Genomic DNA, 14,415 nt, shown 5'->3' on the forward strand with positions numbered 1-14,415 from the left:
TTAATCCTAAGAAAGGGTTGCACTCTGAAGCTGATCTACTACTAACTTGTCAGAGAAAACACATGGGACTCATATCTAATTCTCTTATGTAGCCAAAAGTGCCACTTGTACGTCTACTTAATAATGGACATTTTCTGAAGGTCTTTTTCCTGCATTAAAGAGATTTTTTTGTACTATATTGGATTCAGAATCATTTTCTCCCTACTCAGGTCAGTATTGATGGGTATTATAGAATATTCTGTAAGGAAAAATACCATATACTTGGTTACTCTTTTGGGAGTTTGTTAATTTTATTTTCAATGAATTAGGAATTTAGTTAGATAATTCTGTGGAGGGGGCAGTTTAGAATATGGAGGTGAGATCAGACTACTCAATATTAACCAAAAGAACGTTTAAATGTTCTGTCCTTTATTCACTTATGCATTGATTCTTTTATTCAAGAAACCTTTCTGAAGATTTGTGTTTTTCTGAACACTATATGCTGGCACTAGGAATACCAAAATTAGTAGATATGACCTAAGATCCAGCTCATCCTTCAAGAGTTATCTTTAGGTCTATCTCCTAGAAGCCTCTGTGGATGGGGAAATAAGAAATCATAGTGTTAAAACAGGTGGTTTTATGCTAGAAACCACCATCCAAGCTAAAAACCAGCATGCTGACAATAATTTACATCTAAGTATATTTATTTTACCAACCACTTTTTCTCATTCAAGAAGTTCTCTGGTGAACACTGAGTTTATAAGTTTCTTACCTTTTTTTGTTCTTAGCAATTGTTTAGGATTTTAAAAATGAACATTAAGAGTGCCAAGTTTCAAATCTTCCAGGACTTGCTTGTTTTTAATCCAGTATCATATTATTATGTTTCTTCCAAGTCTTTGTGTATAGTTATAATTCATTCATTATTCACAGCTTCATAAATTTCCAGACCACAAATTATTTATTATTTTCTTGTCAATGAGCATTTGGGTTATTTCCATTATTGTTATTGTCATGAATGGAGTTACTATGAGTCTGAACATTATCAGCACCATCTCCTGGAGTTCCAGATGGAGAAATTTCCCTGAGGTGGCACACCATCAGCAATCGGCACCTGGACCTCCGTAAGAGCTGCGCAATCAGCGATCTGTGCCCTGACCTCCGTAAGAGCTGAGCATGATCAGCGATTGGTGCCAGGACCTCCGTAAGAGCTGTGCCGTGATCAGCAATCTGCCCCTGCCCAGACCCTGGTAAAAGCTGCACCCACTGGGCCTCAGCATGCCCTGACCAGAAACCCTGGGAGCCCCGCAACCCCTGCATCCTCCCTCCTATACACTCCCTACCTCCACACCGGCCTGCTGGTCTGGCCAGGGACTCTTGTAGTGACGTGCCCTCTGGAGCCCTCCTGCCTCTGTGCAGAGCCCTTTTGCTGGCCAGAGACTGATGGAGCCTTGGGCTCTCTGAGCCAAAGTCAATGGGTGCCAGGCACTCCCAGAACTGTGTGCACCCTCCCCCTCCAGCCCTGTTGCTGGATCCAGGTATGTCACACTACGGAGCTGCTCCCACAACCAGAACTCCCTGGCTGGGGCAGCCCCAGAGGAGCCACACAGGGTCATTCCCTACAAAGATCCAGCAACAATAGAGTGATCCCGCTGGGGTTTAATCCTGGAGAGGCACCTTCCCAACTCTGAGGACAGCTAGAGGCAATGGTGAAAAAACAATCATGAGGTGAAAACAATGGATAAACTCTGGCAATATGAATAATCAGAGTAGATCAACTCCTCCAAGGATCAATAGGGCAGACACAGCACAAGATCCCATGCACAAATAAATAACTGAGATGTCAGAAATCGAATTCAGAATCTGGATAGCAAATAAGATTGAATTAGAATTCCAAGCAGTAACCCAAAAGAAACCTCAAGAATTCAAAGAATTTAAAGACCTAATGACCAAAGATTTTGACACATTGAGACAAGAAGTTGCAACCCTCAAAGATCTGAGAAACACACTCGAATCCCTCAATAACAGAATGGAGCAAGCAGAAGAAAGGATTTCTAACATTGAAGACAAAGCTTTCAAATGCTCCCAACCTCTCAAAGAGGAAGAGAAATGGAGGGCAAAAACAGATCACTCTCTCAGAGAGCTCAGGGATAATTTGAAGAAAACCTATATTCGTCTTATAGTGATCCCCAAAAGTGACAAAGTGGCTTCACAAGGCACAGAGTCTCTTCTCCATGAGATAATGAAAGAAACTTCCCAGACATGCCAAGAGATTCTGAAATTCAGATAGCAGACAGTTTCAGAACTCCAGCACGACTCAACCCAAATAAGACATCCCCTAGACACCTCATAATCAATTTCACTAAAGTTAATATGAAGGAGAAAATTTTGAAAGCAGTCAGACGAAAGAAAACCATCACCTACAAGGGGAAGAATATTAGAATAACTGCAGATCTCTCTCCTGAAACCTTTCAAGCTAGACGAGGATGGCCATCAACTTTTAATCTTCTAAAACAAAATAACTTTCAACCTAGTATCGTATATCCAGCTAAACTGAATTTCATTTATGACAGCAAAATTAAATACTTTAATGACATTCACAGGTTGAAGAAATTTTCCATAACTAAACCAGCTCTCCAGGATATTCTCAGACTAATCCTCCACCACAAAAGTAAACCCACCCAGAAAATTTTGATCAAATTCCAACTTCCACAGTCGCAAAAGGATTAAAAATGTCCACTGGACTCTTGAAAGACTTATCAATATTCTCAATTAATGTGAATGGTTTAAATTGTCCTCTAAAGAGGCACAGGTTGGCTGACTGGATACAAAAACTCAAGCCAGATATCTGCTGCATACAAGAATCTCACCTTACATTAAAAGACAAATATAGACTCAAGGTGTAGGGATGGTCATCTATACTCCAGTCAAATGGAAAGCAGAAAAAAGCAGGCATTGCAATCCTATTTGCAGATGCAATAGGCTTTAAACCAACCAAAATAAGGAAGGATAAGGACGGACGCTTCATATTTGTTAAAGGCAATACTTAATATGATGAGATTTCAATTATTAATATTTATGCATCCAACCAGAATGCACCTCAATTTATAAGAGAAACTCTAACAGACATGAGCAACTTGATTTCCTCCAGTTCCATAGTAGTTGGAGATTTTAACACCCCTCTATCAGTGCTGGATAGATCCTCCAAAAAGAAGCTAAACAAAGAAATTTTAGATTTAAACTTAACCATTCAACATCTGGACATAACAGACATCTACAGAACATTTCATCCCAACATAACTGAATACACACTCTTCTCATCAGCCCACGGAACATACTCCAATATCAACCACATCCTAGGCCATAAATCCAACCTCAGCAAATTTAAAAAAATAGAAATTATTCCTTGCATCTTCTCAGACCATGATGGAATAAATGTTGAACTCAATAACAACAGGAATCTGCATACCCATACAAAAACGTGGAAGCTAAATAAACTTATGCTGAATGATAGATGGGTTATAGTCGAGATTAAGAAGGAAATCACTAAATTTTTGGAACAAAAACAACAATGAAGACACAAATGATCAGAACCTCTGGGATACTGCAAAGGCAGTCCTAAGAGGGAAATTTATAGCACTGCAAACCTTCCTCAAGAAAACAAAAAGAGAGGAAATTAATAACTTAATGGGACATCTCAAGCAACTGGAGAAGGAAGAACATTCCAACTTTAAACCCATCAAAAGAAAAGAAATAACCAAAATCAGAGCAGAATTAAATGAAATTGAAAACAAAAGATTTATACAACAGATCAATAAATCCAAAAGTTGGTTTTTTGAAAAGGTCAATAAAATAGATAAATCTTTGGCCAACCTAACCAGGAAAAAAAGAGTAAAATCTCTAATCTCATCAATCAGAAATGAAGAAGATGATATAACAACAGACCCCTCAGAAATTCAAAAAATCCTTAATGAATATTACAAGAAACTCTACTCTCAGAAATACGAAAATCTGAAAGAAAACGACCAATGCTTGGAAGTACACCACCTACCAAGACTTAGCCAGAATGAAGTGAAAATGTTGAACAGGCCTATATCAAGTTCTGAAATAGCATCAACTTATACAAAATCTCCCTAAAAAGAAAAGCCCAGGACCAGATGGCTTTACGTCAGAATTCTACCAAACTTTTAAAGAAGAACTAGTACCTATATTACTAAACCTCTTCCAAAATATAGAAAAAGAAGGAATACTACCCAACACATTCTACAAAGCTAACATCACCTTGATCCCTAAACCAGGGAAAGACCCAACAAAAAAGAAAATTATAGACCAAATCACTAATGAATATTGATGGAAAAATATTCAATAAGATCCTAACAAACAGAATCCAACAACACATTAAAAAAATTTTACATCATGACCAAGTGGGTCTCAAGGCTGGTTCAACATACGTAAATCTATAAATGTAATTCAGCACTTAAATACACAAAAAATAAAGACCATATGATTCTCTCAATTGATGCAGAAAAAGCTTTTGATAATATCTAGAATCCCTTCATGATCAGAACACTTAAGAAAATTGGTATAGGAGGGACATTTCTTAAACTAATGGAGGCCATCTATAGCAAACCCACAGCCAATATCGTATTGAATGGAGTTCAATTGAAATCATTTCCACTTAGATCAGAAACCAGGCAAGGTTGCCCATTGTCTCCATTGCTCTTTAACATTGTAGTGGAAGTTTTAGCCATTGCAATTAGGGAAGGAAAGGTGATCAAGGGTATCCACATAGGGTCAGAAGAGATCAAACTTTCACTCTTCGCAGATGATATGATCATATATCTGAAAAACACTAGGGATTCTACTACAGAACTTTTAGATGTGATCGAGGAATACAGCAATGTCTCAGGCTACAAAATCAACATCCATAAATCTGTAGCCTTTATATATACCAACAATAACCAAGCCAAAAAAACAGTCAAGGACCCTATTCCTTTTACAGTAGTGCCAAAGAAGATGAAATATTTGGGAGTATACCTAAGAAAGGATGTGAAAGAACTCGACAAAGAGAACTATGAAACTTTAAGAAATAGCTGAATATGTTAACAAATGGAAAAATATACCATGCTCATGGCTGGGAAGAATCAACATTGTTAAAATGTCTATACTACCGAAAGCAATATATAATTTTAATGCAATTCCTACTAAAGCTCCATTGTCATATTTTAAAGACCTTGAAAAAAATAATACTTTGTTTTATGTGGAATCAGAAAAAAACCTCGAATAGCCAAAGCATTACTCAGAAATAAAAACAAAGCAAGAGGAATCACGCTACCAGACCTGAGACTGTACTATAAATCGATAGTGATCATAACAGCATGGTACTGGCACAAAAACGGAGAAGTAGATGTCTGGAACAGAATAGAGAACCAAGAGATGAATCCAGCCACTTAACATTATTTGATCTTTGACAAGCCAATTAAAAACATTCAGTGGGGAAAAGATTCCCTATTTAACAAATGGTGCTGGGTGAACTGGCTGGTGATCTGTAAAAGACTGAAACTGGACCCACACCGTTCACCATTAACTAAGATAGACTCTCACTGGATAAAAGATTTAAACATAAGACATGAAACTATAAAAATACTTGAAGAAAGTGCAGGGAAAACTCTAGAAGGAATCGGCCTGGGGAATACTTTATGAGGAGGACTCCCCAGGCAACTGAAGCAGTATCAAAAATACATTACTTGGACCTGATCACACTAAAAAGCTTCTGCAAAGGCAAGAACATAGTAAGTAAAGCAAGAAGACAGCCCTCAGAATGGGAGAAAATATTTTCAGATTATACCTCTGATAAAGGTTTAATAACCAGAATCCACAGAGAACTCAAACGTATTAGCAAGAAAAGAACAAGTGATCCCATCTCAGGGTGGGCAAAGGACTTGAAGAGAAACTTCTCTAAAGAAGACAGACGCACGATCTACAAACACATGAAAAATACTCATCATCCTTAATCATCAGAGAAATGCAAATCAAAACTACTTTGAGATATCACCTAACCCCAGTAAGAGTAGCCCACATAACAAAATCTCAAAACCAGAGATGTTGGCGTCAGCACACCTGATGTTTTGAGTTAATGCCTAAAGTAAGGGAATGAGTCAGCCTTACAGAAATCTGAAAGAAGAGCATTGCAGGCAGAGAAGACAAGTCTAAAGGAACCAAGGCCAGAAAGGTCACAGTGAGATTACTATCACTCTTAAAAAATGAAAAAAACTAAGAATCAAAAAGATGTTCTGAGAATTTCAGGAGCATGAGTTCCAGTCCCAGCTACACACCAGCTGGTGTGAGTTTTGGGAAAAATCACACCTTCTCCAGAGTGCGTATTCTCTTTTGGGCAAAAGAATATTCCCTTTAAGGCAAGGACTCTGGGGACATACAGACTGACGTTCAGATTCCAGTTATAGCACTTAGAGCACGTCCAGTTGTTCCACCTCTCCAGGCATCAGTTTCCTTATCTGTAAGGTGGGGATAGCAGTACCTACCTCATTTGACCGTTGTTAGGGTTAAATTAGATGACTTGTTAAAAGGCTTATTCCTGTGCCTGACTCATATTAAATAAGCAATAAATAATGTTTGTTTTGTTTTTATGCCTCCTAAACAAGAGAATATGCACTCTGGAGAAGATGTGATTTTTTCCCAAAACTCACACCAACTTATGTATAGCTGGGACTGGAACTCATGCTCCAGAAATTCTCAGAATATCTTTTGTAATTCTTAGTTTTTTCATTTTTAAGAGTGATAGTAATCTCATATGAAGTATTAGTGATCTATTATAAAAATTAATGAGTTAGCACATTTAAAGCCTTAGTATAGTGTCTGGCACACAGTAAGTGCTCCAAAAATAAATATTGGCAGCTACTGTTATTACACATATCATTATTAATACTATACCATGCTAATTATCTTTCATCTTGAAAGAGTCATTGTCCACTGGCAATTTTGGTGGTTTTAATTGTTGTAAGACTGTATAATACAAGGGTTAGAAAAAAACATAATTAACTCCATTCAATTGAGTGTGGGCAGTCTCCTGTAGCAGACCTTGTAATAGCCTCATGGGAAGGAGAAGTGAGAGCAAAGCTCAGAACACTCTCTAACTGTAAGAAACACCAGTGATATAACATCTCAGTAATATGACCCCTTGGTGATAAGGGGCTGGGGAAGGGATTCAGCTCTCCTTAACTGGAGAACTGGAGAGCTTGCGAGACAGAACATCAGTGATTGTCAGTCTCTACACCTGTTGTCAGTCTCTACACCTGTGGTACTAATAGCCATGGGATTACATCTATAAGTAGCCACAGAAGAAGTCAGTTGGGGAGCGTGCATGCTATTCTTTCACGGACTAGCTCACTCTCTTTCTCGCTTCTCCTGCTCAAAGGGCATTGACTGCTGCTAAGGTTCACTCTCCTGTTAAGACTGTTTCTCTCGGCCCGGAACGTATTGCAAAAAGGACCGGAAGTGACGCTGGTGACTCTTTCCGTCACAGAGCGCATCGGTGAACTGCCAGAGCGACGATTCCCCAAGGGGTCCGGCGACCGCGTGGCGGTGGTGCGGGGACGCTGTGAAAGTAGAGCAGTGGGGCGCCCGGAGGTGTCGCGAGCCGAGCCCTCCCCAGCTATTCCATGCCAGAACAGACATCTGGCTTTTTGTTAGAAGTCTCCATGGCAAGAGTGCTACTTGGTGGGATGAGCATCTTTCTGAAGAAAATGTCCCATTTATTAAGCAGTTGGTCTCTGATGAAGATAAAGCTCAGTTAGCAAGTAAACTGTGTCCTCTGAAAGATGAACCGTGGCCTATACATCCTTGGGAACCAGGTTCCCGTAGAGTTGGCCTTATTGCCTTGAAGCTGGGCATGATGCCTTTGTGGACCAAAGATGGTCAAAAGCATGTGGTCACGTTACTTCAGGTACAAGACTGTCATGTCTTAAAATATACTTCGAAGGAAAACCATAATGGAAAAATGGCAGCCCTACACGTAGGAGGAAAAACCGTATCACGTTTCCATAAATCTCCATCTATTTTGGAATTTTACAAAGAACTTGGATTACCAGCAAAACAGAAAGTTAAAATCTTTCATGTAACAGATAATGCTGTAATTAAGCCAGGCACTCCTCTTTATGCTGCTCACTTTCGTCCAGGACAGTATGTGGATGTCACAGCCAAAACGTACTGGGGGATGGTCTTATGATCATAGTGACTGAGCCACAGCAGCTTCTATTCAAGGAAACCAGATGAGTGCCAGCATCACTTTCCTTCTTGCAGTGAGACACATTCCATGTTGCTACCCAATTTCGAATATAGCCCATTACAAAAGCTGTTAGATGCATTAATACCTTTGTTTAACTATTTAGAAATGAAGTGGGATGGATTGATAGTAGTGAGTCCTCTTTATAAGAGAGATTAAGAACCTGGCCCTTTTTTTTCTACCTGATTTCTGATTGTCAAAGATTTGTCCCAGGTTACCATGGTCCCCAAAATTCCTTGTTTCTTGGTAACTATGTTTGTTTTGCTTTCTTTTGTGAAGAACTAAAAATATTGGAGCTCTAAATCTTTGGTTTGGTTAGTTGATGAAGTGTGTGTGTTGTGAATCATACCATTTTACTTTTTAACTTCTGAATTATTATACATAATAAAATACCTCACAGTAAAAAAAAAAAAAAAAAGACTGTTTCTCTCCCTCAAAGACTGTTTCTCTCTCTTCTGCTAAGGGGAATAGCCCTCAGGCACCTAAGGTTAATTGTTCCCGAACAAGATAACAGCACAGCTGGCCCTGTCCCGACAATAGATAAGCCTGGCAGAGACCTGACCACTCCCTGGCCAGTTCTGGGCCCCAATAGTCCCCAAGTCATGAACAAGATAGGTTCTATAGGTTTCATCTTAAGTTGAATTTGTAAGCTGGAACAGTTATATTTACCTATTACCTGTAATAGCCTCCATTCACAAGTGCAAGTTGTATGTTAGATGTTCGTAACTCAGAAACTTCCTGGACATTAAAAGAAATGGCCCATCTGTTATTTCCCTATTTTCTTCAGGTACTGAAAAGCAAGGAGATTCACAGATTGGTAGAAAATAAAGCTCTGGATTTCTGGCTATAAACTTGGAGAGAACAAAAATAATTTTGCATCAGATCCTTACTCAACTACCTCGCCTTTGAAACTAAAAATTTTATATGAATAAATTACCAAATGATCTTTAAAACTTAAAATTTCCTATAGGATAATTTCCAAATACCTGTTTCTTATCGCTTATCTATTTACTACCCTGTGAGCCTCCCAGCAGTTTCCCAGCCTGTTAGAAATTGGCAATGCAAGTCATCATCATTGCTGTAGGGTTTGCTTAACTTGGATCCTGGAGCACTTTCTCAGAATATATATGGGAGATTTCGTTTTGATTACAGAGGAGCTTCTTTTCCTGAACACACCTTAATTGAGACATCATTCTACTTGTTGAGGGCAGCCTCCTAAGGCTAGAGACTTTGGAGATTCACGTTAGGATTGCGTAAGCAGTGGCCCCACTGGTGATTCTGTTATTGGCAAGAGTTCTCTGCTGTGAGAGGGGGAGCACAGGTTGCTGCAGGCCATGTACATCTGGTGACTGCCATCAGCATAGTAAACAAGTGCTCTGTAAAGACCCTCACTGACGTGTCCCATTTTCTTAGTTCCAGGACTTGACAAATTTCTTTTTCCTTTACATGTCATTCTGCCTATGTGACTTTCTCTCTTTGCCTCTGGGACTCCATATCTTTACTCTAAATGTCCTTTGCTCCTTTAGGGTTAAATATTAACCTCTTTCCTTGAAGTCTGAGATGCCTGGGTCCACAGAGACCAGTTCAGAATGGGAGCTTTATAAAAGTGGCCGTTGATACCTCCCTCTGTCCAGTCTGAGGGGATGGCATATGGAGGAAGCTAAAGGAGGGGAGAGGGAGGACATTTGCTGTTACCTAACTTTGAAATTGTGTGTTTAAGTGTAGCCAAAACTTTTTGAGCCCAGATTTTTAAAGATGTCTGTCTTTCTGCTACTGTGAAGGGCAAGGAAGCAGAATACTAGCCCTTATTTGTTTTCTTTCTTTCTTTTCTTTTCTTTTTTTTTTTGAGACAGAATCTCACTTTCTTGCCCTTGGTAGAGTGCTGTAGCATCACAGCTCACAGCAACCTCAAACTCTTGGGCTGAAGCCATCCTCTTGCCTCCGCCTCCCAAGTAGCTGGGACTACAGGCACCCACCACAATGCCCAGATATTTTTTTTTAGAGACAGGGTCTCACTCTTGCTCAGGCTGGTCTCAAACCCATGAGCTCAAGCAATCCACCCTCCTTGGCCTCCCAGAATGCTAGGATTACAGGCATGATAGTACTGTACCTGGCTCCCTTATTCATTTTCTTTCTCTCTATTTCTTTCTTTCTCTCTCTCTCTTTCTTTCCTTCCTTCCTTCTTCCCTTCCTTCTTCCTTCCTTCTTTCCCTTCTGTTTTTTTTTTTTGAAACAGAATCTTGCTCTGTCACTTGAGCTAGAGTACAGCAAGGGGCATCATCATAGCTCCAACCTTAAACTCCAGCAGCCCTTCCTCTTGAACCTGAGAAACCCATGGACTGTTTGACATGGGAACTAACAAGGCTAGTTAATAATTAGGGAGACTCCCAGGTCTGGTATTTATCAGCAGAAAGGGAAGGAAACAAGTATGGTAAGCTGTAAGCGAGATGGGAGTTTGTGGACATCAGAACAGCCTGTATGAACAGACAAAGAATCTTTGTTTTTTCAGATTCTTTCTCTCTCTCTCTTTTTTTGTTAGTGAGACAAGGTCTCACTCTGTCATTATCCAGGCTTGAGTACAGAGGCGTGATCATAGTTTATTGCAATCTCAAACTCCTGGGCTTCTGCCTCTGCTTCCTGGCTGGGACTACAGGTGCACCACCCTGCCCAGCTAATTTTCCTATATTTTGGAGAGACGGGGATGTACTCTTGCTCAAGTTGGTCTCAAGCGATCCTTCTGCTTTGGCGTCCCAAAGTGCTAGGATTAAAAATGCAAGCCACTGTGCCCTGTCCATTTATTTTTTATTGCAAGACCAGGGTAATCATTTGCTTCCCAACTTGTCCACTTAACTTCTTTGCTTCCCTTCTTCTCACCAGTGCTCCACACTCCCAACTTATTACATAAATGGAAAGAGAAGTTGAAATCACAGAACTCTTAATATCTGTAAGAGACCTTGTAAATTTGTTAGTTTACTCTCTCATTTTATGGATGGAGAAACAATCTTAGAAATAACTATTTATTTCACTCTAAATGTATGCCAGCTCCTCTGCTAAATGTTTCCTATGGATGATCTCATTCAATCCTCACAACATCTCCATGAGGTAAGTTCTAATAAAATCCTCATTTTACAGGGGAGGAACCCAGCTGTCTAGGAAGGTTAAGCCAGTGGCACCAAGTCACATACAGGTCAAGTTGTGGGTCCAGGTTTGGAACACAGCCACTGTCTGCTTCCTATAGTCTGCCAGTTTGCCCAAGAGCACATGCTCAGACAAGCACATGGTGAGAGAGAACAATCTAGACTAAAAACTTGCTCCTTGAGAGCACCCCACTTTTTGATGCTCTTGTTGGGAACCACACCCGCTGCCTCATAAGCAGTGATGATGTAGGGATCATTCCTCTTACCAGGTGGCTGCCATTGAGTCCTTGCTTTTCTCCATGACATCAGTGATTCCACCTGCTTTCCTCTTTCTTCTCGACATCATTACCTATCATTTGGTTCATTCCTCAGATTTCCTTTGCTCCAAAACTGGGGGTGTAGTAGCTTCTTCCCAAGCCTCCTTCATAGATTGTATTCTTGTTTTCATGCACACCTTTTATTTCATTCCACTCAACACAGTAATTGATGCTCCTGATCTGTTGGACTCCATTGCTGTGTTAAATATTAAGTGCTAATCTCCCCAGGCGAGCAACCAAAAAGTGACCTGGCAGGTCCTGGAGCTCTGGAGGACAGGAACCGCACCCATGAGTTCTCATAGTCCTGGGGCTTCATAAGGCACGCAAGACACGGTAACCCCTTGATATACATTTGTGAATGAAGGTTTGTGTTTGTTAAACATGTCCCCAAATTTGCAATAGTCCCTGATCTTTTCTAAAATGTAAGTGAGGCTAGGACCAAAGTTTCGCTGCTGCCTGTTTCCTGCCTCCTTTCTCAGATGTAAACCCTGAACTCTCCTTTTCATTTCCATTCATTGCTGGAAGCAAGCTTGTATGTCTTCACCCGCTCCCCATGCTCTTATGACAGTGAGGCCGCTGGTGACATATCTGGTGGAGTACAGGAGATCTTTAATCCAGTGTCTTTCTTAAGAGATAAGAGAGGAGAAAGTGAACTTACAGTGAGCATGGAGGGGACCTCCTTTTTTTATGGACCCACCATAAAACAAATCAAGGCAAGTCCTCAGGATTCCAGGCTTCTAGAAGGAGTTTTTCATTGACAATAACAATAGTTGCTGAATGTCCATAATGCACCACACATAAGTGTTTTATATACATTATTGATTTACTCATTGCGTACATTACCCCAAGTAATACTTTCCACTGCATCTCACAATGCTTCGTCTTTTCCACCTAACCTTCAATCTTCTACCTCCCATTGCCCTCCAACATACAAAACAACTAGTCACAGGTCAGGGCTCTGTGAGGAAGTTGGACTTTGCACTCACACATGTACATACACAGATACACACACACACACACCCTCCTCTGCAGAGAAAAAAAGCTTTCATCTTAATTCAGGATGTGAAGGGTGCTGCTGTCTTTTAATTGCTGCCACATTTTTTATTCTTGTAATTCTTGTGTTTCTCTTCCGTGAATTCAAAGTCAAAAAGAGGGTGTTAGGGTTTTCATTTAGAAAGGGAGCATGTCAGCCGGCTCTTTATCCTAGCTAAGTTACTGACTATGCAGAGTTTTATCAAGAGGCAACATTGGTGTGGACAATTAAAGATTATCAGCAAAGAAAAAGCTCAGTGGCTGTGCATACTTACAGTTGCTTGACACAATGCACACACTTGTTAGGAGGCGTCCTGCCTCCCCCTCCCGCCGGACTGTGTGAAGGGAGCAGAATGCACATTGCACTCACCAGCCAGTTTCAGCCAGGCGCTGAAGCGACCTCTTCTGACTCCTTGGAAATGGCTTTTGTTCACATCATGGATGACTGTGGATGATGTAAAACTCTTAATATGAAACGATTGAGTTCAGTAACAAAGCATGCATTGGTTTGTCTGGCGAGACTGGTGGGGTCAGACAATCAGAGAGTTCTATGATGAGCTGAGACCACCCCTTGGGGCAACAGAGACTGCCTCTGACTTGCCTGCTGGGGTCTCCCCCGACTCCTAACCCCTGCCACCCTGAAAGAATTCTACCGCAAAAAATTAACATAGTGCTCACACAGCTTCTCATTCAATACTCTCCTCTCTTGATGGAAACTTACAGTTAGCATCTAGACTGTAGATTAAGTTCAATGAAAAATTCCTGCTGACTGGGAGTTAGAATGTAAGACTATTTCCTTTTGATGTTGCCTTTTGCTCTCCTTGACCACCAACCGACTTTGCCTCTCGCTTACCCTTTCCTTCCCCATTTTAACTGGAAATCTGTTACATCTTATCAGCTTCCAGCAGCCTCTTCCAGTGCTCACTGAGTGCTGAACTCTATCTATCTTTGGGATGTTGGCTGCAATGGGGCAAGCATAAATATTCGTGTGGGAACAAAAACAGGTAATGAAAGAAGCGCCAGAGAGTCCACGTGGAGGGGCTGCAGCTGTGGATTCATGTGGGATGGCAAACAGGAAATAGAGCCAGGTTAGCAGCTGGGCAACAGAAAGACATGTTAAGATGCACGTCAGGTGGGGCGTCAGACCCAAATCGGAGGAGCCAAAAATCATGGCGTAGACAAGGGAAAAACACATTAGGAAGCAAAATGAAACACAGAAGGGGGTACAAAATCATTTTTCATGAGCATCAGTATCCAGAACCTTCTTTTATTTCATATCCCATAGGTGATAACGTTTGTGAATCAACCCAAGGTGAATTTAAATCACAGAATTCAAGCAGACATATCTGTATGCCCTTATAATGCTTTGTGTTAACTCTATTCACAAATAATCAGCTCTAATCAAACATAATCATCCCCCAGCATCCATAGGGGCAAGGGGGGGATTGGTTCCAGGGTCCCAGAGGAATCTGCAGATGCTCAAGTCCCTCCAATAAAATGGTGTAGTATTTGTATATAACTGAGGTACATTCTCCCATACACTTTCAATCATCTCTAGATTACTTATAATATCTAATATAATGTAAATGTTTGTTAGACTGTATTTTTATTTGTATTATTTTATTGTATTTTTATTTTTTTAAATTTTTGT

General features: G+C 40.4%; 1 protein-coding gene across 1 annotated transcript; it reads left to right on the top strand.

The window, feature by feature from the left end:
- Positions 1-349: 349 nt before the first annotated feature.
- LOC128563427 (39S ribosomal protein L3, mitochondrial-like) lies at positions 350-8,252 on the top strand. The gene is made up of 2 exons (XM_053558688.1): positions 350-355; positions 7,520-8,252. The coding sequence occupies exons 1-2, from the start codon at positions 350-352 to the stop codon at positions 8,219-8,221; spliced, it is 708 nt and encodes a 235-aa protein (XP_053414663.1). The 3' UTR covers positions 8,222-8,252.
- Positions 8,253-14,415: the final 6,163 nt, after the last annotated feature.

The sequence above is a fragment of the Nycticebus coucang genome, chromosome 13, assembly GCF_027406575.1.
Source record: "Nycticebus coucang isolate mNycCou1 chromosome 13, mNycCou1.pri, whole genome shotgun sequence".
NCBI lineage: Eukaryota > Metazoa > Chordata > Mammalia > Primates > Lorisidae > Nycticebus > Nycticebus coucang.